This window comes from Pyxicephalus adspersus, chromosome 4, assembly GCF_032062135.1.
Source record: "Pyxicephalus adspersus chromosome 4, UCB_Pads_2.0, whole genome shotgun sequence".
Taxonomy (NCBI): domain Eukaryota; kingdom Metazoa; phylum Chordata; class Amphibia; order Anura; family Pyxicephalidae; genus Pyxicephalus; species Pyxicephalus adspersus.
The window spans coordinates 85419818-85447583 of record NC_092861.1 but is presented as its reverse complement, the minus strand read 5'-3'; the positions used below and the strand labels follow the sequence as shown (position 1 = coordinate 85447583).

Genomic DNA, 27766 nt, shown 5'->3' with positions numbered 1-27766 from the left:
TTATGAAGAATGTTCCTGGTTTCTTAGGGTAGTAATTAGTTAGTATCTCCTGATATCTGTATCAGCAAACCTCTAGTTGGTGCAAACTTCATGAAAAAGTGAAATTGTTACCAGAAGTAAACACGATGGGTATTTTTTATTTTAGTCTTGCATTAAATTGAACCTGAACTTAAAAAGTGAAGATTTACAATCTTATATACATCCTCATAAGCCTATGACATAGGTCATAAGCCTATGATATAGGTCTGCTTTGTGAGATTGAACGCAAAATGAGATAAGATTATAAGCAATATAAGATTATAAGAAGATAAGCAAGTTCTTAAAACTCGATCTCGCGGTGAACTCGGCTGTTCTCGCTTACAGAAATTGTAAGTGAGAATGGCTGGTGTAAATTCGCCAAACGAAATAGAATTTTAAATAAAAAAATTTTATTTTTAAAAACCAAAACAAATCAGCTCAATGTGCGATCCCCGGCACTAGAGGTTAAATGGGGACAAGTCTCCCGATTCAAAACTTCTAGTGCTCTCTGATTGGATGAGGAATGGAAAATCCTGATGATGCCCAAGTGTCATCAGGATTTTCCTTTCCTCAGCCAATCAGAGAGCACTAGAGATTTTGAATGGGGAGACTTGTCCCCATTTAACCTCTAGTGCTCAGGGATCACAGTGCATTTCCAGGGCTGCATTCATTCATGCAGCCCTGGAAATCCACTGTGATCCCCGGGCACTAGAGGTATATAGAGCCCGGGGTTCGCACACAGGATTCCCAGGGATGTATGAACGAATGCAGCCCTGGAAATCCACTGCGATGCCCGGGCACTAGAGGTTAAGTACCTTTAGTGCCCAGGGATGGCACCCAGGAGGAGTGTACTGATTTCCTGGAACTTCCGATGGGTTTGCGAAATCGGAAATTTTGTGGACCCATCGGAAGTTTAAGGAAATTGTATCCCTACCAAAGACCTCTAGAAACCAATTTTATGTCAATGTCCCATCAATTCTTTTACTAGAAATGAAGCAGGAGGTAGGTCACTTTTTAAATAAAAGGGGATAGCTGAGCTTTAGTTGAACAGTTGTACAGCTGCACACATATGGGAAGTCACTTAAATATAAAATGTTAAAAACACAAAAAATATAAAAAGGTTCCAGGGCTGCATTCATTCATGCAGCCCTGGAAATCCACTGTGATCCCTGGGCACTAGAGGTATATAGAGCCCGGGGTTCGCACACAGGATTCCCAGGGATGTATGAACGAATGCAGCCCTGGAAATCCACTGCGATGCCTGGGCACTAGAGGTTAATTACCTTTAGTGCCCAGGGATGGCACCCAGGAGGAGTGTACTGATTTCCTGGAACTTCCGATGGGTTTGCGAAGTCGGAAATTTTGTGGACCCATCGGAAGTTTAAGGAAATTTTATCCCTACCAAAGACCCCTAGAAACCAATTTTATGTCAGTGTCCCATCAATTCTTTTACTAGAAATGAAGCAGGAGGTAGGTCACTTTTTAAATAAAAGGAGATAGCTGAGCTTTAGTTGAACAGTTGTACAGCTGCACACATATGGGAAGTCACTTAAATATAAAATGTTAAAAACACAAAAAATATAAAAAGGTTCCTTCTAAAATAAAAAAAAAAATGCAATTTACATTACTCACCTAATAATCTACTCCTCTATCAGCTCAAAAATATAGAGGGGTCCTGAATACAAGATACACATAAGGAAATTAATAATTCAATACTGTTTGAACATAAACAGTGCAAATATAAGTAATGCAAATAAAAACTTCCCTATGGGGGTCTAGAATTAAATGTTTTCATCAGTTTTCATCTTTTTAAGAGTCAACCAAATGTTACCCAGCTGCACAATATTCACACGAGATTCGATTGGAAATTTGTATCAATCAAAATTGTTTATTTGAATACATTGTGAAGTTTGGGTGAAGTTGGGTCTTGCATCCATTCCATTTTCTAGCTTTTTCTCTACTGCAAATAAAGTTGTAAGCAAGCTGGGTGGTAATTTGGGAAGTTTAAAACGATCACTAATATGTAGGAAACTACAATCTCTAGTCTGAAAACACTTCTTGTTGCAGTTACTCTTAAAGCCCTGCAACAGATAACATACAGTGGTTCAAATCCTCCAAGCTAAACTCTGCTATACTTTTAAGTAACTGCTGACATCACCTGGACAGCTATACCAGTGATGGTGTCGTGTCTCAGGCCTCATTCTGTGTTTTTTCAGCTTCTGCAGTATCATCACAGGAAGGCTGTACATACCCCAAAAAACATATGCAAAGTAAAAGGAGCCACAATGATGTGAAAAAAATGATGCCTTGAGTCGGCCTCTAAAGTAGAACTAAAAGCAAAACAAAATATACAAATTTGAGGCAGTCTGTTAATGGCATATGAAACATCTGCATTTGATTTTCTGAATCCCCCCATATCATAGTTTTATTACCTGATGATCCTGCCCGCAGATCCGCTATTTTTCCACTTCCTTTAACAGGCCAAGCTGTCCAGCAAAAGTGACAGTTAGATGGGTTGGGACACACCATTTCACACTGACAGGGTTGCTTACAATGGTCAGCTTTTATTCATGTGTTTTTAAACAGTTTTTGTAAAAGAAAAAAACTGTTGCTGTGTCTGCTTAAAATGTTCGAGCTAGAGGTAGGTCCCTGCCCTAAAAACTAAATCAAAACCCCAAAACAAAAATGAAAAATGTAATATATTGTAGCCTACCAGTCCTTAGATGTTGGTATCTGTACAGGTAGTCCCTGGGTTAAAGACATCCGATATATGGACGACTCCTAGATACGAATGGGGCTTTCCTGCTGGCTATGTGAAAAACAGAGGCTTGGGGGGGGGGGGCTTTGGAGGTTTCCATGACTTGCAGAAGAAATATTTTGCAAAACACAGCTGAGGTTGTGGGTGATCTTAGTTGGGTGAGCTATTTCAGCAGCCCCTTGTAACTATTTAATGACCAAGACAATCTCCGCAATTGTTTCTTTTTGCATATTAAAGCACAGCTTGCTCCAGAAGTTAATGAATGTCTAGGCTACATAAAGATTTTTTTTTTTTTGCTTTGTGATTGTTTTGTGAGGATTTCATACAGTAACATGTGTAGAACATTTTCAGCAAGTGTAGAACATTTTCAGCAAGTACAGAAAATACCTGTCGATCTTACCAGAAATGCAATGTGCTTGTCATTTTATGTGACACAATGTCCCTTATCTGCATTGTGAAGACTACTGAACCTATTAATTCATGTAATGGAAAAAATCAAAAGATGACCATGGCTGCCCCATAGATAAAGTGGAGAGAGATGCAGAGATGTGTGGTTGTCAATGTAAACATTAGCTGGGAGCACATTGGGCGGTGTTAGTCCACTCAAATTTCTTCATACATTTGTAGAACCATGAATGGATGAAGTTGGAGTTGAACCCATGATGGGAACAGACTTGAACCCGATCCCTAGAAGTGTGCATGGTATTCCAAAACTTACCCAGTAAAATAAGAGAACAGAATGTCAGACAAAGGAAAACAAAAGCAGCCAACACATCTAAGGACTGGTAAGGCGCAATATAGAATTCATTCTTGCATTTAATTAATATCATACAAATCCAAAATCTAATGCCAACCTGTCCACAGGGTGACAAATAGAAATGCTTGGTTTTAAACAATTTGAACAATTTTTCTTGAACTGGACAAGATATCCGAGTCAGAAGGCTGAGTCACAATTCATATATTTTTTTTAAAGGTTTAAATTTCCCAGATTTGGCTCAACTTCTGTCCATATTTAGCAGCAATTCTGCAGGGGGATATGCTGAGGGCAGCTGTCCTTGGCTGTCCTACTGCATGATTGGCAGGATAAATGCAACCAATAATGATGTGAGTCCCATCATAATTGTTTACATTTACTTATCCAAACACACAAGAGGGTAGCTGAGGACAGCTGTCCTTGGCTAACCCCTTGGTAGATTGCTGCTCTAAAATGACAGAAGCCAGGCTGGGTTCTGCATGATGACAACAGTCATCATTCATTTACAGCTGCATTCTATACCTGCCAATGACCAGTATAGTAATACCAGACCAGAACTTGGAATGGTAAAATACCATGTTCTGATCTGAGCTCAGGAAAGTAGAAATCTGGGTTGGAAATGGAATTGGATTTCTCCAAATACCTCTAGTGACAACAGTGTTATGTGATCTCACTGCAAAATGAACAGCATTTTCTTGTTACAGGAAGTGGAAAACAATGGATCGACTGTCAGGATTAAAAGTATAAAACTATGTTATGGTGGGACTAATATTTCCCATAATTTCACTTTAACCCCTTTCTGATGTTAAGGAATGAAGACACCAATCATGATTCAAACATCATGTGGCATTAAGCAGTTGTAACAAAAAAAATTAAAAAAAAAAATTTCAGATAAGTACCCAAGTGAACATAGATTGTGCAACTATTACAGGGATTCACAGAACATTTAAAGGATGTTTGTGCAGATCCAGAGTTGCCTTGGCAAAGTCATTGACATAAACACAGTGATATGTGTTTATTGAGCAGGGACCCAACAATTAACTGGGGCCTCATTAGATGGTTCATTGGGCATAAGGGGGAAAGGGGGTGAGGGGGAGCAGGAATTAAATAATAATGTTCTGTTTAATACATTGCGCTCGTTCATGCATGTGCATGACAATTCTCATTCTCTAAGACAGGAGCAAATAATCAGCAGATTAGTTCTTGTACACAGTTCAGCTGCTAATTAAATAGCACACCTGGAAGAGGTTCAGCTCACCCAGCAAGAAGCTCCCCTTCCATCCATGCATATTGCATATTATATGTTATGATCTATTTATGTGGGGAATGGTCTTGGTTTTACTCTTAATGGATCTATCTTTGTGATTCAGTGTTGGTTTGGCCTGGGTGCAAAAGATATTCCTGCAAATGGTTATATACTGTAGATGTGATAATTTTTTTTTTTTCTGGTAACAGCCTGTTGACTTTTTTTAAAGTACTAAAAGCTTTTGTATGACAGTCTGAACAATTACCAAATCAACCTATTATGTGATACACACGGCCGTTCCTAGACACTGCAGCTCACATTGGAATGGTTTCAGTAACAAAGGCAGCGGGTGTCAGTCCAGAAAGCAATAGAAAGCAAGACTAGGTGCAGCCAGGTGCTAAGTGCCATGCTTGTGAATCAGCACTGACAATGCTAATACAATGCCTCCAATGCATTCAGAAGCAGTGTAGTGTCATTGCTACACCATCACAGGAAGGTGCACTTTACTGGCAGGATCAACAAGCATTTGTGAGACTTTCCATGGGGGGCTAAAGGAAACTGTAGGTGCAGAGGCTCTTAAAACTACTGTTGTAGCACATTATGTTTTAATAGGAGGCTATGGTTCTACTTTACTCTTTGATTACTGTATTGTTGGCCTCCAAATTTTTTTCTATGGTAAGGTGACTATCCACAAAGGAGTTATAATACCTTATTAATCAGCATCTGCATGCACATTTTGTTAAAAGTGTTTTGTTTGGGTGGATAAAAATCAATATTTGTACTACCCAGTTGGAATTTACCCAGGACTAGTTTCTTTCTCCATGCCTACATTTGACACCACTGGTGGCCTAAAGTCTAGCACTAGTGCTGCCATGTGCAACAAAGAGGTGTAAATTATATGCTCCTTTCACCTAATGGGAATTTCTCTTCCTTGCAATAAATACAGGAACATATATACCTAGTGTAATTTTAATCAGTTTTTAAATGCATATTTTTTAATCTTTCATGTTTTTTAGTTTTAGGTGTATTTCACGATAGCTAAAATTAAAATGCAAGTATTGTTTTTTAATTCTCCCAAAATGATTTTCACGGTGCTAGAACACCAAGACAACAAATGTTCCAAGCTGAATTTAGTTAGTGTTGCTTTTTATAAGCACATCAAATCTGTGTATGATATAAGGAGGATAGTTTTGTATTACCACAATAAAACCATTGTAGCGTACTTGTACAGGCAGGTATTGGATATGTGAACCTACTCAACAGCAGAACTATTTGAATTGGCCCCTGTATGTTCCCCTGGGATGAGCACCATTCAGTAACAAGGAGCATTTGTAAGTGTGCCTAACCAAGCTTTATTAGGTGCTTGTCAAGTAAGTTACCAACTAAATTCAAAAAGTTCAAATCCAGTAGACTGTCATGGATAAAACTGCATTAGATGTGCAGAGTTAATGAAACGATCTGCTGTCAATTTTTACCAAAACCCACACACAATCAAAAAGGGGTCAGGGTCAAGCTTTACGTTAGCATTGTCCTACTTTTAAAAAAAAAAAGGAAAAATGTATAGAACAACCTATGGTCTTGTAGTAAATCTATCTAATCATCTGTCCCATTGATTCTGTTTTACATTGCTATTTGTGCAAAAACTTTATTAAATGCTTCCCAACTGTTTCCTGATTAATAAGCAAAAATGAAAACTTTTTTGGTGCCTTTCTATTTGAATCAATAACAATAGCATCCTTTTCTCATACATTAATCACAGTCAGATATGATATTTGAATGTTGCTGTTAAAGAGAAAATTAATTTAACGATGTCGGATGTTTTGATTAACAGATTTAGGACAAAAGCCATTAGAGGATGTGGAAAGAGTCCATTTTAAGCAGACAGCATTTCCAAAAATCATTACAATGTGTAGTGAGGAGAGTAATATCTGGATTAATATTGGATGGTATAGCCTCGGGTCAGAACAGAGGGAGATGTGAACGTGTTTAATTTGTATTTTTTTATCCTTTTGCAGAAGTAGGCATTTAATAACTGTCTCTCACAGCATGCATGAAAATGATATACTTACATATACATGGGCTGCAGCTGTAAGTGAGATGTCTTCTGAGGACCTTGGTAGCCATAGGAGTCAAAGCCACCTATGAAATCAACTGCAAGAAAAGCAAAAAGCTCCATTATCACCGTGACCTCAGGCAAAGTTCTGCAATCAATCAGACATAAACTTCCACTCTTATTTGACAGGCTGCTAATAATCACGAAGAGTAACTAATTACCTAAATGTATCAAAATGATTCATGCTGCAAAATGACAGGGGATTCTAAAGAGGGAAAATTTAAAAGAAGGATGATTCATTATTAGAGCTTCTTTGTAGATTAGGTTATCTTTGCCATCCATTCATATTATATATTGGGATCCTGATATGAATTTAACATAAAAAAAACAAATTGATCGATGATAGTGTAATACAGAAGACAGCGTAATGATCGTGTAATACAGAAGACATGAGTCTATCACAAATACACAGAGAACATAGTAGGCACATGCGGTTTATGAACTGAATTGCCTTATTTGAACTTATAGTGACCCTTGCTTTTCTTTTAGCCAGCCTATTTATTATTATTTGTGAATAGAGGCTGTTAAAAGCTTTTGTGGCTTTCTAGATGCTTCCTGCTATCCAGGTTCTCTAGAAATCCCTAGATAGCAGCTGTTAAAACTGTGTAATAATCTACTTCAGTTTCAGATGTCTGATGCCCATGGGCTTTAACGGATAATATGGCACCATCCTTCATTTCCTGATTGGGTGAAATTGTTTTGGGGATTACAAGAGAACTGTGAAATGAGTGGGAGGAAAAGGGATGTGGCCAAAAATGTTTACAACACCTTCTATGCAAAGATAAGAGATAGAAGAATTGGAAGGGTCATGTTGAAGATGAATTCTACAAACTAAAGCTATACCAATTTTATTTTTGAACTATGATACTCAATGTCCTTCAATCTAGCACAGCACTTATGTCCCTTAACACCATTGGATTATGTTTATTAGTGATTATAAAAAAAACAATTATGGCATACTAGGTAAAGTCAAGAACAAAATAAGACCAAAGTTAAACAACAACTAAATAGCTTGCAGATGTTAAATTTCTAGTGATTATCATTTTATTAGTGATTAGTACAGTGGAAATGGCCATCATAGTGGTAACGTATTTTATCTGTCATAGTGCCTGCACCTATAACCAAGAACAGACCTGCAGGATGACATTAAATTGGGCTGTGCTAAACAATGTTTCCAGGTCTGTACTTCTAAGTGGAAGAAACATTTGCTAGCTTTTATGTAGACCTTTCGCTGGGAGATTATGTAAGCGGTCATTTTTGACATGGTCCTAAAATATACAGCTTGCCTGGCTGGTGTTCTGATCCTCAGCTTTTATTACCTTTGAATCAGTGATCCAGAATGAGTATACAGTTTAGATGTTAAACTAATTGCAGTTATCGGCATGTTTGTTTTATGTGTATAACTGATACCACTGACACAAAAGATCAACTCTACATCCAGCAGTAATTAGCAACAATTAGCATTCTTACAATGAGTTCAGCAATGGCAGCTTCCATCATCTTTCAGTGGTGACCTTCTTTTTAGAGACTGAACCTACACACCTTATTAAGGATTATCCCATCAAAATTAGGTAAATGTTTGTAAAAATCACTCATTAAAGATTCAGAAGACAAAGGTTCTTATACATTAAAGAATGTTCTTAGTCATTAAAGAATCCATTCATACTCATGAAGCTATCAATAACTATACACAGACATCCACTTTGACAGAACTTGAGATACTAAGAACAGCTTCAAAGGAAAATTGTCAGATCCTTGGGGCCTTTTCTTAGCTGAGCCTCCTAATTAGCACAGCAGCTGTCATTATCTGATGTGGAGTAGTGCTAATTCCAGGGCAGGAACATCCCTGTGTGCAAAGTTACACATGTGCATCAGACCCCCGAACTCTTCCAGGAGTCAGGCAATTTGCACAATTCACAAAGCCTATTTATCTCTATTTTGGACATAAAGCCAGATGAAATAAAATCAATGTAAAAGTCAAAAAGTCAATCCTATGCCAGTAGCAGTGATAAGAGATTCTGCTTAAATTTGGTTTCTTTTATACTTTCTATTACTTTCTATCTTTGTCACCCATATAAAAAGGAAATGACTGAATTCAGTAAATTGCAGGATGCAGGATGTTTTTTTTTTTGCAGTGGATCAACTTGCTCTAACAGATGTGGTGTAAAGGGAACAATTCTACTAAATCCTATACTTAGACCCTGTATAATGTGCTCTTTGAAAGTGGTGATAGAGCAAGGAGAGGTCAGAGCCATTGCTAAGTTTTTTTTTATTGCCAATTATGCCGCTTTTGGGGTGTTTTCTCCACTGTTTCCTGGTATTATAGAAAGTGATGGAAAAAAACATTCCAGTAGAGACATAGACAAGAACATGTTTTTAATAAAAAAAATAATGGAATAAAACCAATGACAGTGTTTTCACCATTATCCATGTCTTTTGGTCCTGGTGATGCCTATATCCCCATTTCTTGTATGGGTGTCACAGAAACAAAAGATGATGGAAAATCTATCCAAAGGGGCCAAGGACAGAAAGTTTACCTTCTTAATCTATACAAAGCTTAGAAATTGGCTAGAGATAGGTTTTTTGTTTAAAAAAATGCAGAATGTGAAACAGTTATGTAATCTCTGCCTGAGGTTGTACAAATATATTACTTTGCTATAGTTTCAATTTTAGGTAGTTCCTAAGTTCCCAAGCAGAATTTTAAATAAAAATATATGAACAGGTAGGCCTTTTATTGCTAAAGAGTTATATACTGTGTCTCCTCTTTATTAAAAGATATTTACCTTTCTGTTCACACACGCAGCTCAGCATAGATTGTCACTGTCTGATGGGATGATTAAACACACGCATCTTCAATCTGGTACATTCAAGATGCTGAAGATACCAAAACCAGAAAACTGGGCAAATATGAATATATATTATATGAATATATATATATATATATATATATATATATATATCAATTACAGAATAGTATGATATTGTGCAATGTCTACTTTTTTTGAATAAGCCTTGAAATGTACCCATGTAGAGTATATGACAGATTTCTATTCTCTGTTATATATAGGACCCATAGTAATACAAAAAAAGTTGTAGACTGCTCCCTGACCAGCACAGTCTGGCTGGGATTTCTTTGTTGTTTTCATTGTTTGTTCATTTTGAAGCTTCTGTTAGTTTCCTTTTGTGGGGTACAGAACCATTTGCATGTATTTTCAGCAGGGATATACTTGATGACCTATAATATCTATGTGCTTTAAAACAAAAGCAAATTATGAAATTATGTTCTGTTGGTACTATTGTACTTTATTGTGATCTTGATTTGTTTTAGATGCATAGTTTATTAATATTTATGTATATAACATATCAACCAATGAGTTTGTCTTTTGATAATGAGACTAGAATGTAAATTGGAACATAATAAATATGGATTTTATTGCATTTGAATAAACAGCGGTCTTATTATTGAAATCTGTTTTGTTTAATGCTAAAAACTTACAAAGTCCTAAAAAAGAGAAGCGTTTGATTCTGAACTAAATTCATTGGCGTTTGCACTAATGATTTGTTTGAAATAGTTATATTGTTTTGTTCCATTTTTTCACGCTTTGAATATTCCCACTTATTACTCTTGTAGTAATAGATTCCAAGCGTACAGATACAGAATGGGCACATAGGGCCCAATTTATTAAAGTTTTCCACGGCAGGAGAAGATGGACTATTACTGGAGAACCTGGGTGATCCAGGAAACTTGGAATCTAGTCCTGGGCTGAAAACATTTGCCTATTACAAGACACTAGTTTCGGGTTTCCTTTGTTACCCAGACTTCCAAGATAGTTTATCTCCTCCAGTCTTGGATAGCTTTAATAGTTCAGGTCTGTTTCAGTCTTCTTACCCCATCCTTGGTATGAATTATATGGCTATGATGTCTGATAATGTTAATGTGATACTGCTCAAATAAAAAAAAAAAAAATTAGAGAATATTTTTCCCATAAGCCTAGGCAATTATTATTATTATTACTATGTTTTTGTATTCAAGCATCATGTGGCTTTTTATACTGCAGTCTCAGGTGGCCTGATCTTCCATTGCATAGTTTAATGCTATAAGCACTTCAAAACTATCACAATAAATCAAATAGTGTATAACAGCAAATTGGTATTTTCAGGAACCGGAACAAAAATTACCATTTTTCTATTCTTTTATATTGAGACAGAAAAAGAACCCTTTTTCAGTATGTGAAAAACTGATCCATATAATGTGCAGATTTCTTCCTAGAAAAGTCCAGAGCGGCGTTTCTGCTAAGCTCTCTGCTAATGATAGTTAAGTGTTAGATTGTTGTAAGAAGACTTTAAGTGCTATCTATTTTGTATGCTTAATGATGACCAATAGTACTGTATGGCAAAAACATTTTTATATTATTTTAATGATAGAAACTTCAGACTTTTTTTTACAATAAATTAAAGAGAGTCCATTAAATGATAGAGGAAAAAAAGAATTCCATCAATAATATATATACTGTTTTTTTTTCATATTAAACCCCATCTAAAACAATATGAGTAGTGAAACATTACAATCGTTTGGAACTAAATACAGATTGCAGAGAATTCTGCATTGTAATTTATGCTTCTATTACTGAATGTCCAACTGGCTTTTTTCTGCCTCCACTAGCTTACTTTTTTATACTTAGAGCCCTACAAGTGCTAATTATTTTTATTAAATGCTGAGCTTCATAGGGGGGATGTATGTATATCTCCAAGTACTGTATTTTCATCATGCCTTTCACCAGCCTTGGGGCTTTCTTCTTCACCAGATTTCTCCCCAGTAGTCTTATAAAATTATACTTATTATACTACTATTCTAGTATGTCTGTAAATCAAAGCTGGATAGTCAGTGAAAAAATGATTTTAAAACCCCATTTTTTTTAGTCTATTGCAAATCCTGTAAATTTATTATTGTCATCAAATTGCTAATGTGGTTAGGGGAACCCTGGGCTGCTGGAACAAAATGAACTCCCACATGCATGCATTCTTGGGAGTTACATTCTCCTGGCCCGGGCAATTAGGATGGCTAAAGATCTGAAAGCAGGAAACAAAGCAAAATAACCTGCAATTTCAGGTCTGTTGGATTCACGCATAAAAACATTAAAACCCAATGGCAGATCTTGAAAACGGTCAGCGTGGGACCTATGCTTTGCAGACACAGCTCTCTGAAAATTCCTTGGAATGCATGCACAATATTTATATATATGTATCATTCACATTATGTGAACTGTATGAAGCCTAAGCATGGAAACGAAGTTATCACAAAGGCTTTACTTAACTAATAAAGGGTATAATTTAAACTCCAAAAAATTCTGAGTATAGTATTCAGATTGGTCAGATTGTTATGAAAAAATATTATCATTGTGTAACTAAATGTTGTTTGTATGATCTGTATTTGTATATGTAAATATGGGCAGATATTTGCTGATTTCATATTGCGGATCTGCTTCTTGCTTACTAGTTCTGTTACAGTGGTGATACTTAAGTGCCCTTTTCACATTGCAAGTCTATGAGCTGACTAGTTCATATCTCTATATTTATCTATATACTAGCCGATTACCCGGCGTTGCATTGCTGAGCAATACATACACACATACATACATAGATGCAAAGATACCTCTGACATATACCACAGTGCTGTACAAAGATCAGCGGTGCACCAACATGAGTCTCAGTCATATGTCTAGCAAGTTTGGTTGAAATGTCTCTAGTCGTTTCCTAGTGAAGACATAAACACATACATACATCCAAATATAGCTCTGACATATAGCACAGCACTGTACAAAGATGTCTGGTGCACTCACATGAGTCTCAGTCATATGTATAGCAGTTTGGTGATGCGTTTCCCAGTGATGGTGGAACATAGCAAGTTTGGTTGAAATGTCTCCATGCGTTTCATCCAAATATAGCTCTGACATATAGCACAGCGCTGTACAAAGATGACTGGGGCACTCACATGAGTCTCAGTCATACATACATACATACATACTTACATCCAATTTTATAATTATAGATATAAAATTAGATGTATGTGTGTATGTTCCACCATCACTTGAAAACGTATCACTCGAGATATTTCAACCAAACTTGGCATACATATGACTGAGATTCATGTGAGTGCACCAGTCATCCTTGTACAGCCTGTGCTATATGTCAGAGCTATATTTGGATGTATGTATACATGTGTATATGTCATCACTAGGAAACGCATGGAGACATTTCAACCAAACTTGCTAAGTTCCACCATCACTCGGAATCGCATCGAGACATTAAAACCATAATTGCTAAACATATGACTCAGACACATGTGAGTGCACCGCTGATCTTTGTACAGTGCTGTGGTATATGTCAGAGGTATATTTGCATGTTTGTATGGATGTATTGCTCAGTGACAGTGTACTTTTTTTTGGACTCTTTTACAAATTTACGTCCTGTAATAATATCTTTGAAAAAATGTAAGGCAATTGGCTGAATGCAATCAAAGATAAAAAAATAAAACAACATGGTAGACAAGAAAATCACTATAGCTTTATTTGATTTCTTTTCCTGTATATTATAGGATTGCAATACATAAAAACCCAGGCAACGTTATTTATCAACCAGTTATAAATATATACAAAGATATTAACCAGATAAAAAAAAATTATTATTTTGTTATAAATATGGCAGGGCAGGCATGTTAATATGTGAAAGTCAAATGTAAATTGTCACAGATCACCACAGGACCAGGGGATCTGTGCCCTCTTCTGTGCCACCCACTTTGCACTCCTCTGCAGCAAGCCCCAGCTCTGCTCTGGAATTCTATCCACTTTTTGAACTGAAACATATGACTCTCTGAAAGCTGCCCCTTTACCCTAGAGGACTAAAACACCACCCGAGCTGCTCCAGCACTCCCTCTGGAGGTGGGTTTTGTTATATGCTGGCCACATGATCTCCATTTGCCACATAACCTTCCCTTTATAAAGAAGTGACTGGTAACAGGATGTTGTATCCAGGCTCTGTTTTCAGGTTCCAGTCTGCATCTCCTGATATTGACACCCTAGTATACTGACCCTGGCCTGACTCCCCTGGATCTGACTAATCTTGATTCCCACCTGCCCTGACCTTGGCGTCTTTGACTGTGATCATGGGTTTTGCTCTTGTAGTACACATTAATCCTCTCCGGTCGGGAGTTAAAAGCCCCTGCCTGAAAAGGGGCTGTACACTGGGCTCCACTTCCTAAAGTCCAACATCCTTTTGTAGGTGTGCTGATGAAGCCTGAGGCTGGTGTCCCGTATCTGTCTAGCAGGCTGGTCACACGGAGGGTCCACTACCTCACCTGTGACACAAATAGGCCTAACGTGTGCTTAAAACTCAAAATAGTATACAATAGAAAAGGGTTACAGAGAGGAAGCAGGAACAATCTATGTCCAGCTATTACTGTTATGAAATTAAACATTCATACATTGAAGAGAATGCAGATGCGTATTGGCCAGTAAGGCTGTCATTCATAGCAATGGAGCATTAGAAATGTGTTGTAATTGGGAAAAACAGCAATTTGAGAATTTACCTGAAATTGTCATAACAGAAATAATACCAGAAAATACACTGGACCGGATTTATTAAAGCTCTTCAAGACTAGAGAGGATACACTTTCATCAGTGAAACTAGGTAATCCAGCAAACTTTGAAATAATTTCTTAAAAGTAATTTGTTATTTGTTAGCAAATGTTTTCAATCCTGGACCAGATCCATTCCAGGTTTGCTGGATCTCCCAGATTCACTAATGAAAGTGTATGCTCTCCAGCCTTGGAGAACTTTAATAAATTAGGCCATACCATATTTCAGAAATATTCAATACGACATTCTGTTTATTTCCAAATCATGTTCATTTTTTTACTTCATTTAACTACTACTATATTTATTATAACAGTGTTTTTTGCTAATTTTTTTAGCTCTATTTAACATTCAGATAATATTACTTCTCTGCAACAATCTATATTGCTTCAGCTTTAGAAAAAACTGAATCAGAAGGAATCATTTAATCCTAGGTAGCTCTCCTACCAGGACTGTTATTATTATATGCTTAAATTGACATCTATCTGCTTGTAACATAAAATTACCTGCTGTGGGATTACAGTAAGTAACAGTTTCTACTAAGATTGGATACTGACTAGCTAATAAAGTCCTGCCAAGAAAAAAAATACTAAGATTTTGATGACTGTATGGAAGTAAAAAATTAAAATAATAATTAAAATAATTTATTTCATATTCCTGAATATTCCCAATCCAATAGGTTACTTTCCGAACCTGAAGGAGGACAGTATATAATGTCTGTTTTAAACAACCTTTTCAAGAAAGGGTTCTGACTGAGAAAGTTGTGGAACTCCTCCTCCAACCCAGGAAAAATTTGTCCACAAGAGGACAGAAATAAGCTTATATCCAACCTCTCTGCAGATAGACATCCCCATTATTCATAATATAAATGTGAAGAAACAACATTTTTTCATCTTCTAAATATAAACTTCAGTAACTCGTCACGAAACATGAAAATCTAAATGATGTTGGATATTAAAAATAGAATGCAGGCATCACAAATAACAAGTCAGGGTAGTCATGATTTGAGGACCTCTATGGTCAATTGTTTACAGAGATTTGTAGAAATATATCATGCTAATCACTAATTGTTTTATCCAAAGGACCTATCCCTGTGATGACTGGACAGCCCTCTGGTCTTTTACTTTTATGTATTTTTGGCAAACCATGAAAGAAGAATTATGAGAACTGTGGAGGTGTACAGAGACTGGTGTTCACTTGAATGTTGACAAATAAAATATACAGAATCAAAGCCGTGCAGGTGGCAGGAAAGGTATGTACTTATATTAGTCTTTAACAGGTCTTAACATGCATCCAAAAAAATCACTTAAAGTGGAAATAAACTTGTTGGTGAAGGTGAACTTTTGCCAGAATTGGTTCACCGCGCTCCTCTTCAGGCATTGGCAGCCACTGATAATGTAACTCCTGCACATGCGCAGACAGTGTCCTTGGCTTTCTCTGTAGTGCCGTGAGTAGAGCCAACCTCTACACTGCATGTTGCATGTGTTTTATAGGGCCTGGCATTCTCGCGAAAGATTCCTTGAACTTTCAATGGTTCAGCGAAATTTCGGTGAACCGATTTGACGAAACCATCAGAAGAGGAAATTAAAACAGGAGGATTCCCAGAGCTGCATTCAGCTCTGGGAATCCTCCTGTTTGCGATCTCCGGGGCACTAGAGGTTAATTAACCTCTAGAGCCCGGAGATGCCAGAGGACCTCTCGGTGAATCAGAAGGCCGTTCTCGCTTATATTTTTGGTAAGCGAGAAAGGCCTGATTTGCTGCGAGATCGAACTTAATATTCTCGCTCATGCCTAGTGTATTAAAGTGTAACCTAAGAATAAAAAAATCCTGTGCAGTGAAAAGGGTTTTTTTTTTACAAAACAGAGTTTGTATGTCTCTTCTGCCAAAATCCTTTAATTTCTGGTCAATTTTCATATTTTGAGTTAATTTCTACTTTAAAACACTACCAGGTATCAATAGATCTTTTCTCATGTATTGCTAAAACATTTAAAATACTTGTATTTCATTCAATTAAAACAATTAGTTCTTCTTTGGAAAACAAAAATGTGTGCCGGGGAATTTTGTATTGCAATGCAAGTTTTAGAAAAAGACATTTAGAAATAATGAGTTAAACAGTATTCCAACCAGAGGTATTTTAAGGGCAAGAAATCATTGCCAAATTAGTGTGCATTCTGGAAAGATTTCAAGTGTAAAATGATTTTGCAAGTGAATAAAGCTACACCTTTATTCGCTAGGACTTCTGTAAAAATGAATGGGTTGTTCATTTTAATTACCTCATCATACCTGTAGTAAAAGCACAGGTCCACTTAGGGAAAAACACAAAAACTTAACAAATTAAATGGAATACATTTCTTCTGATTTTCTGATTGTCCAATTTTTTTTCCCACATATTGCCCTAAAAGTTACCTTGCTATAGTTAACCATAGCATGGAGTGCTGGATCGCATGCCCCTTTTCATTATTTTTGTGTGTTATAATACAACACAGCCTGTGGGGAATTATTTTAACATTAAACTTCATTAGTTTCGAAGGCAGCAATCCATATCCAATTTTCTTTCCATGTCAAGCTTGTTCATGTATAAATCCAATTCTTTTGTTGGATACATTTGCAATTAATCCTAAGAACAAAGAAAATGCAAATCTTGTGCTGTCAACCCCACTATTTCCAGCTGATTCTTTTCCTGACTTCCATCCATTACTGTGAATAATGAACAAAAATTCCCACATTAAGTTCGACCTAATTTTCTTCAGATAATAGACATGGAAAGAATGTGTGAAACACCCAGTGCCTCAAGATAGTAACATCCTAATTTTATGTCTCTTCCAAATGTTTTAACTAACATTCAAGCACCAAAGGAAATTAACCTTAAAATTAATTATCCATATAAAAATGTCAAATTTTAAACTAATTACTTCCATTTTAAACAAACTTTAATCCCCTATGAGATTATCAGTTTATTTCTATTTTATCATACTCATATGTTAACTTGCTTTAACTAATAATAGATCAGTGAATGATTCACAGATGCCCAGAACAAGAATGGCTTGATTGGTATATCTATTAAAACTGGCCCGGTATCTTGATCATTGTAATTTTAATTGTATAAATGATAATGAAATGGCTCAGAGGACAGTTAAGGTTATGAGGGCCACTTATTTTGGAAATATTTTAGCCATGCTTATCTAAGCTTATCTAAGAAATAAACTATTATTAGGGTTAGGTACTTCAAATCTTCTATTCAGTCCCTGGTTTTCTTCACATGTGCTAAACGCAGACATAAAAACGCCAAGCAAACTAATCCTTCTTGTCCTGCATTCTTCATAATTTTACAAATAAAAAACTTGCTGGAGAAGGTGTAAAGAAATGCCAATTGTGGTGTTCAAGTTTTAGCTTCTGTGTCCTTAACAAATAAACTAGGCTGCTTGGCTGCATAACCTATAATCTTTTATATCTCTCAGCAACTTTGGCAATTATTAGTTTTGGGTACATTGATCCATTACCGGGCTTATTTGTATTTTCTGCTTATAGGAATAGGAATTTCCTATTGGATCTGCAGGGAAAAATTATATAATGAGCAACTGTAACTTCAAAGCTAATAAAATGGGAACCATGCTGTGTTTATTTGTTCATTAATCTATAGTCTCATCATTGCCATCTGGCGCATAAACAGGGTTTCATAATGTATTCTTGGATGGAATGGAATGGAACATGTATTTGTGTTTTGAAGTACAGCACTGTTGCTAAAACTGCAGCAATTGATTTGTCCATTTGTATTTTCCCTTTTTACTTACCTCTAAAATTATAGACAAACTCAGAATCATGATTATTGTCTGTTAGCTATAATGCATTTGTCAAATGTATATTACATAAAGTACAAACAGCTTTTACTCTTTTTTTAAAATAAAGTTCCTAGACCCCCCTTATATTTTATTTTAAATAAAGTAGCCCTGATCTCCCTTCCACCACTACACTGACAAAAACTAACCCACCCGTCCTCTTCAAAGTTCAGTACACACCTAAATCCAGACAGTGGGTCTGATTTATTAAAGCTCTCCAAGGCTGGAGAGGATACACTTTCATCAGTGAACCTGGGTAATCCAGCAATCCTGCAATGGATCTGGCCCAGAAGTAAAACATTTGCTAACAAATGACTTTGAAGAAATCCATCCCAGTTTACTGGATCACCCAGCCTCACTGATAAAAGTGTATCATCCACAGCCTTGGAGAGCTTTAATAAATCAGGCTCACAGTAACAGGAAGATATAAGAGGCATAGAGATAGGAGAGATGCCAAAAGAGTTCGCCTGGTTAGAATTTCTATCATGTATGGTGGAGCCTCATAACAATCCATTCCAGGTTTGCTGGATCACCAAGCTTCACTGATGAAAGTGTATCCTCTTTTGCACATCAGACTGAGGTGTTATCTGTCTCCTGCAAACTTTGGTTAGATAGTAAGTGGAAAATGCCTATTAGAGGATAATTCATTTAATTTCCCTGCGTATAAACGGTGTATGACTTTGAGAAGTATTTAGACCCAGATTATTTATTATTATGGGCATTAGCCTATGCCCACCACATATGCTCCTACCAATGGCTGTACTTTAGCATGATAACTCTCGCTCCCTTGCAGCGCAGCATACGGATGGTAGAAGGGAAAATGGTCAGCACAGTTTCAGACAATGTGAATGGGTGGGGTGCTTGGTATTTTTTGTTAAGTGCAGTGGAAAAGCCCTGCAAAAAGCAGACACTGCCTTTATATTGCTTTATTTATATTTATATTTGCCGAGAAGGCATTAAACATCAACTACTCACTCATTATTGCAATGCTTTGTATGTTGTGTAATATAAATCAATACAGAAAAAACTATAGTATAAAAAATATATAAAAAGAGGTTGGAAGACCCATAGACTGGGGAACCCAAGTTGGAATTAAATGTTTTATTTACTAATTGCACAGCCCTGGACATTTGTTGACATTTTGTGCAGCATTACACCTGCACACTACAGCCCCACTGAAGTACATATTGTGTACAGAGTGTTGTATGATTTAATAAATTTATGGACTTTAGTACCTGGATCTTGGTAAGTACTGAAATGTGAAGGGGGAGGTGAGTTAGCTTAGGTCTGTGCAGGGGAGGAGGATTAGGGCTACTTTATTTAAAGTATACATACCTTATATATAAGTAAAGCCAAAGTAAACTGACATATACATGAAAAATAGGCATCTGCAGGTGGTTTGGCTAACTTAGCATAGGTCTAAGGGAGTCTCAAAACATGCAGTGCTTTATAGAAGAAATTTAGATACAACACTACCTCTTTTCATTCTGAGCAGGACATTAACATAGCACCAATATGCACGTGTTTATTATCATTCCTAGAAAATAACTGGAAGGAGGATCTTTGTAAAATGCAACTGCAGTGCAAAGGACATACTATGTAGCATCGGTCGCCAACTGTCCGTGGTGCACCACTGAGCGGGGTCAGGAGAGGGAACCAGCTGGCAGGGTGCACCGGTCAGGGCCGCAGGACCACCCCCTATACAATTCCAGTTTTAGGGAAAAGGGGGGCCTAGACACAACCCACCCACTTTCCCATCGCAGGCTCAGATCTGCGATGGGAGAGTGGGTGGGGTTGTATCATCATGACATCACTATGGGAGAGGTTTCTTCCCCTTGAGTGACCCCCAGCTCCCCGCGCATTGCGCGTTTAGGAGCTGGTAAATTTAGTGGTCCGCGGGACCGAAAAAGGTTGGCAACCACTGCTATGTAGAGTGGTTTGTAAAATTTTACCAAGGGTAAAATATACTTTAAGCTTAAAAGACATTTTAAAAGTCTATTGGTAGGCCTGCACTTTGATTGAAATGTCGTTACCAATAGGCTCTTCTTCAGGCAAAGTATCTGCTGAAATCTGAACGTTTATGCTTAATTAATGCTTGGTGGAGTAGAAATTAGCAAGACCATGTGACTATAATTATTACCTAAGGACATAGGACATTTGTGTATTACATTTGTTAGGTAAATATAAAGAGATTGGTGCATTACCTTTAAGAACCCATAATCAAAAGCAGGATCGTTGGAAGATTTTGGTACAAAGAACATTACTACTTTCTAAAGTAACCCTTAACACTTACCCTAACGCTAAACCCCTAACCTAATTCTGTAAAATAACCCTTAAATGAAATCTAATACATCGATTAACCTTGTTCTAAACTTTACCTCTCTATCCACTAACCAAACATCTCAGCATTCATGACTTATTTATAAAGCAGTGAAACTGTAACCACCCTTATCTTACTGAAACAAAAAATTAAACTATCCTCCAGGTTCATGTTATTTTACTGGGGTAATTCTGTTATCACTCTTACTCATGCCAGCCCTGTGCTTTTTTTGTATTAGCTATGGAAACGTTGCCAAACTGCTGTGCCTCAAAAAGGATGGTTAAAACTAAACAACTAAAAAACATTATCTATGTAGAATACAAATACATTAACCTGCAACAATGAAGCATTTAGTAATCTTTCTCAATATGTAAGGTATAGTTTAAATCTGTACTTCAGGCAAACAGCTTAATAAACAATTAAAAAAAACATATGTGAACTGGTAGGACAATATTATATTTAAAATAAATGAATGGTGGGCTTTGACTTGAGCAAGCAGCAGTTGCCCACAGGGAAAAATTAGGAAAATCCTATTCAATTTTCAACATTCACCACTTAAATGCAGCAAACATTTTGGTGGATTGTTTGATTTTTTTAGTGGAAAATAATGGTGTACATTGTTAACAAATCATGTAAATGGAGAAACTTTGGAGTACTTGGCATCCAATCCTTTTATGCATTGACTATGTCTCTTGATCAGCAGATAGTGTTGTTATATAATTGCAGATCTTGTATAACGTTGTTCTATTAGTATATCATCTTGAATTGTTGCTTGTATGGTCCCTTATTTTACATTCCTGTACTGTTGGCTAATTGTTTTGGATGGAGCATTCTAGTTCTGTTCAGAGCAATTTTCCCAGAAAATATTATGCTATGATAATGGAATTATGCAAGCATTGCCTAAAGAACATACTGATATGGTAGATTTAGTTAGCTCTATCCCAAACCTGTTCTGACTTTGATAAACTCTGAGAAGAAGTGTGCAAGGTATCAATATTCAAGATCTGGTTGATATAAGTCTGACATGGGGATTTTAGGCTCAGTAGGAATATCACCTTGTCCCAGGAACTTCTGGTTGTCTTTGATGAAAAATCTAGTAAAGTTTTAGTTCTCTGAGTCAATGTTGCTCCAATTCCACTCATGTAAGGTTGAAGTCTCTGTTGATTGGATTCCTAACCACTTTATCAGCAGCTCATGTTCATGCATAGGTAGGAAGCTGAGGTCTTAGACTACTGACTTGCTACAGCTACTCCTGCTGGTGAATGTACTGTGAATGGTGTACAGGATTTAGAGCATCCAGTGATATTGTGTTGTCATGATTCTTGCTTAGGACAAAGTGCACGTTTTGTCAGGACGGGATATTAGAGGGTATCAAGATAGGGAGACGAACTTCTTTAGAAGCTTCTATAAAGGCTCTGAGATTGGTTAAATTGGTTGTTTCCTGTCTAGGAAACTTCTAGCTAACTTTTGCCCTAGCTGTTGCTATCAGTACTGATAGTAGAGAAGCTTGTGCTCATGCTTGCACAACTTCTTCTTTCACTTGTACTCATGCTCGTGCTTTGATTGCTGATTCCTTCCTAATGCACTAACCTTCCTTCTCCTTCTCTTTCAGTACAGGTTGAGTATTCATCTTACAAAAGATGTTCCAAAAATCATGCACTTAGGTTACTTAGCTTCCCCCAATATAACCTTGGAGTAATGACATATGGGAGGGACAATAGATTGTGAGACCCCTTGAGGGACAGCTAGTGACTGACTATGGAGTTTTTAAAGTGCTTTGTAATATGTCAGCACTATAAAAATAGTGGATAATAATAATACTCTAAGAGATATTTGCTGTGGGCTGGAAAAAGTAAAGTAGCAGTTTTCTTTGGTGGTTAAAAGCAGTGATTTTTTTAGCTCTTAAATAGACTTTGTAATAATACATCATAGTAGAGAAGAATATTTTCCCCATTATTTCATGTAATTTTCATGAGCTTGTTTTAGCTTTGCAAATGCACTGCTTAGTTGCTTTGATCATGATTCATCAGCAACAGTTATGCATTGGATAGTCCTATTTCACTAACCGGATTATCATTTATTTTGATCTGTTTGTTTCGTACCTCTTTTTCAGCTTTAAGGAGGGCATTTGGGTAGCTAACAGATATCTCTATCTGTTGCAAATCAGTTTTATCTTGAAAGCCTATTTCTTTTAAATGCAAAGGTCTTTGCATATTGCTGCAAATATGAGCAGTGTAGCTATATCAGTGTGTAGCCACAGGTTATACACAGAAACAGGTATCCGTACAATTCTAACAGGAAAGGTACTGCTCGAATCAACAGTTCTTCTAGTTGTACAAGCAAATAATATGAAATAGAAAACTACAACGTTTGTAAAGCTTTGTTAACCGTAGAAAGATTTGCTTCTAATGGGTGGAATCAAACACATGAAGATTTCAAGCACATAAAGATTTCAAAGCAGTGCCTGTATTTCAACCATGTGCTCAGTTTAAGTGCAAGTTAGGGATCATATGTGTTCTGAGGCACAGGAAAACCTCCATTGTGCCTCATTTAGACTTGCAGTGTAAAGCCGCGTACACACGTGCAATTCTTGTCGTCGGAAAGGATCTTTCACGATCCTTTCCAACGATAAGAACTGCACGATGCATGAACGAGTGCTGTACATACAGCACCGTTCTGCTCTATGGAGAGAGGAGGGGGAGGGCGATAAAGCAGCACCCTGCTGCACGCTCTCCCCCTTCCCTTGCATTAGGATCGTTCGTCGTTCATCGTCCGTAGATCCTGCAGGACGGATCCACGGACGATGAACAACGCGGGCTGTACACACGCCAGATTCTTCCCCAATATAGGCCCTGAGCCGATTATCGGGCCAGAAAAATTTGCCATGTGTACATAGCTTTAATTTGCACTGTTAGCCACTTCCAGCAACCCATCTTCAATACCATGCAGTTTTACACTGCAGTTGTTTTGTCAACTGCAATTTAACTGCAACCCTACTTAACTTCTGTGTCATAAAGCTAAGTGTGGTTGAGGTTTGCTGTGGTTCAATGTTTTCAGGAAGTTGATGAATAAAAGGAAGCAACCAACAGCGTCAATTGTCTTCCAGCTGCAGTGAGCTGAACTCAATTCAATGTAAGCAGCTGACTGCTCGAGGGCAGCCAGAAACAACATGATGCATTCAGCAACCACAGCCACAATCCAATCCAACTGCATGCACAAAATTGTTCCCAACTGCTCCCATTGAGAAGTGGTGGTAGAGGGGGTGTTAGTGCCAGATACAGTTAGACAGATAGGCACTTGTACTAACCAGTTTGCTTTATATGGAGTGGCTAGTTTTAGCTTTAACATTTTTTTTAACAAGAGCACTTTAAGAAGGTTAACAACATACATGAATGGTAATAGTATATACACACCTTTCCTAATACTTTTCCTTTCCCATTCATTGGTTTTCAGTCACCCAGCAGGGTCTCAGGTGACAGCATGGATTTAATAAATTAACAAAACGAGAATATTTTTGTTTCATGCATGTGCAAGCAGAATAAAGAATTAATTGTCACCCAAGAGTATTTTTCCTATTTGCCATTACATGAACACCAGAGAGCTACTACTTGTTTAGTTTAAATGTGTTCCTTCAGCCAAGTGTCCAGGAATTAGCAGAAGGTATATAGGAACTCTCTTGCCAGACAATTAAGAGAACTAAAGATGGCCACTGGGTGAGCAACAGCTATTTCAGTTACAAGCAATAATGATAATGCGTTCCAGTTCTTTAATTAGAAAACTTGTGCATGACAGATAGTGGATATAATGTACTTTTGTGGCAGCAAAAGGAAAAGTTAAGCTGTGAATGGAAAATTCAATTATGTCTTACAGGATTCTGCATTTATTCTGTAAATGCTGATATTTAATCCTTTAAAAAACAAAAAAATCCCACTCTGAAGCACGTAAACATGGTGATACCTTGCTCTTTTTGCTGCTTTTTCCCTTGAAATGTAAAGCCAAAGCTAACTAAACAGTGCTACTCCCTAAATAAAAAGTTTAAATTTTTGTTTAATATTAGCAGGATTTGCTAAAACAATTAAAAGGGTAGGGTGCCAACTGAACAATCTGTTTATGTCTACTCTGGAAGTCTCTTTCATTACATACTAATAAATCTAAGACCATCAGGGCATGATCCAGAGCTCATAGCTATCTGTATATATTACTGTATCATTAAATATCTATGGCTCCCTTAGATCACTATTCCTTTTTAGTCTATGGTGAAAGGCAAGAAATCCATGTTGCAGAAAGAGGGTAAAACAATGAAAATTAAAAAGGTTTGCCAACCTCTGTTCACATTTCCTCCCCAGCCTGACTTGGTGATTAATATGGGCAACTTAGAGACAGTGGATTGATGCTTGATCTATGATTAGTGACTTATAATTTATGATTAAAGTTGTCATTATAGAAATTGATACGCAAAATTTCCCATACTGAACTTTCCTAAAGAAGCAAAATGAAATCAGCGAAACAGGATGAATAGGAAGGGGATATTATTATTGAAGCTGGAACTATAAAGCTCTATATACTCTATTTCTGTGATTGCTGCTAATATTTAATAAATTATTGTCTGTTTATAATAATATTGATGATTGTATCAAATATTTTGCACCTAAACAGTCCCCTAATCTTAAAAGGAGAACGTATTCCTTATTTTATTGCTTGGTATAACCTAAAATATTCAAATGAAAAGGCTGTCATCCAATGTCTAGAAGCACATTAAACCTTGAACATTTTACTAGAACTGACACTTTATTATGTTAATATTTTAATATATATATTATCTTTAAAACAAAAAAAAGCCTAAGCATAGGAATGATAGAGAGGTGAATTCCATAAATATGTGGGTATTCCAGGAGGAACTGCCAATCGCAAATCATAGTGAGACTATAGTGTCTGGTCTCACTATGAGCATTTGCCAAGGTGCCAAGGATAAAAAAAATGTATTCTCTAAAGGGTGTAAGTAAGTATATTGAAGACTATATACACAGAAACACAGGTAGGTGAACATTAAAATGAAACATGGGACTTCCGGTTCCGGCGCCCCGCGAGCAGCAGCATGTGAACGCGGCTCCTGCTAGCCTCCGGGATTCCCTGCTGATTAGCCGGCACTAACATCTCCCGCTCACCCGCATCCTTATACTTACCTACCGATACGTGGATGGACCGATTTTTGGAATCCTCCTCCTCTTCCAAGCACCAGAATAACATGGGGAAGAAGGACAAAGTCCGTTCTACCCCCTCCAAGATGGCCGCCGCGTCCTTCTCCACGCACGCTTCCAGCGATGCTGACTATCAGGTACAGTCCTCTGGCTCTGCAGAGAGCTCACAGCCTGAAAAAATTGCTGATGCTGTAGCTGCATTGTTAAAACCTACATTACAAGAGGCAATTGATGCTGCTGTACAAAAATGCATACAATCCGTGCGGAAGGATTTAAAGGAGCAGTCACATAGACTGGATGGTGCTGAGCAACGCATCACCCTAGTTGAAGATGATGTGACCTCGGCAAGAATTACTATATCTACACTTGAAACCAAAGTACAAACCCTGCAGGATAAAATAGAGGACTTGGAGAATAGATCTAGGCGCAATAACGTCCGTGTTGTGGGCCTTCCGGAACACTTTAAACCTACACAGCTCCATGATTTATGCTCTACAGTACTACCCAGGCTATTAGGCCTAACCGCACCATGTAAAGTGGAACGTGCCCACAGACTGGGTCCGGTTCGCACGGAGAGATCCAATCCGAGGCCAGTATTAGTCGCCTACTCCTACTTTGCTGACAGAACCAGTTTACTTCGTGCCTTCCGAAACCAACGCACATTGCAATATGAGGGAGCCTCCCTATTATTATTTGCGGACTATTTGGCTGAAGTCTCCCGCAAGCGGCGCAGCTTCCAAAAAGCCTGCTCCTTGCTATATAACCACAAACTGCGCTTTACTCTGGCTTATCCTGCAATCCTCCACTTTACAGACCACCAAGGGCGGAAATATTTATTCACCTCGGCCGAGGAGGCGGAAGGTCTGATCCATACTTTAGTGTCTGAGCTATCTCCTGCGCCATCAGTGAATTCTGGTACCTCCCCACCACGGCAAAATGAGCGATCCTTGATCCCGGTGTACTCCCCAAGTTTATCTAAGCAGTCGGGGGGCCCCCCCAACAAGAGGATCCGGGATCTACACCATTCTGAGATGCGACCAAAATGTGATGTGCTTTATAGTGCCTTATAGTTTCTATCTGAAACTCCTCATAATTTTATCCCGCCATGTGAGGCTAGTGCCTATACTTCCTGCTGGAACGATGTTCCCTCCAATGTTATTACGTTGGAATGACTTTTATTGCTTTGCGAGGAAAAAAGGAAAGTCGTTTATTTGTACTGTTTGTCTCTCCTTCCCTGCCCCCCTGCTGACCCTTCCTCATGCTTCCATTGTTGATGGGGGTCACTTTTTCTCTATTGATTTTTGTTGCACCTGTGTTAACTTTAAACCCTGTACCCAACTCCTATGCAAATAGTCTCTTGGAATGTTAAGGGACTGCGTTCCCCTAATAAACGCATGTCTGTACTACGCCATCTGAAGAAGCTTAAAGCTGATATTGTTCTGTTGCAGGAGACACATCTAAGTGCAAATGATTTTCATAGAATGAGAAAACTGTGGGTGGGGGAGGTCTATGGCACCCCTTCTGTTGAAAGGAAGGCGGGAGCCATGATTTTGTTGCATAGATCCTTCCAGGGTACGGTCAAAGCGGTCCAATGTGACTCAGCTGGTCGCATACTACGATTGCGTATTCAACTAGCTGACTACGACTTGGCTATTTATAATATATATGCGCCCAATTCTCCGCCCTCCTCCTTTTTTCTGGAGGTGTCTAGTTGGTTGGCTCAGGACCCTACCCCTTGTAAGATAGTAGGGGGAGATTTTAACTGTGTTATGGTACAATCTGAGGATAGACAATCTAACCCGACCCCAACTACTACCAAATCATCACCTCACTCGATACTGGCGGACTTTGCCCAAGCTATGTCTCTCAATGATGTTTGGAGACAGTACCA

At 37.7% G+C, this 27766-nt stretch overlaps 1 protein-coding gene across 2 annotated transcripts in view; it reads right to left on the bottom strand.

Moving 5' to 3' along the window:
* Positions 1-27766, bottom strand: part of NKAIN2 (sodium/potassium transporting ATPase interacting 2) — a 412538-nt gene that overhangs the window by 7169 nt on the left and 377603 nt on the right. Inside the window, exons 6-7 of one of the 2 annotated variants that reach the window (XM_072408848.1) lie at positions 6846-6927; positions 1651-1693 (exon numbers count right to left, since the gene is read on the bottom strand). In XM_072408848.1, coding sequence (XP_072264949.1) covers positions 1675-1693; positions 6846-6927 — 101 coding nt within the window. In that variant the 3' untranslated portion in view covers positions 1651-1674. The remainder of the gene's footprint in view (positions 1-1650; positions 1694-6845; positions 6928-27766) is intronic. The other variant, XM_072408849.1, reaches the window with a different exon arrangement.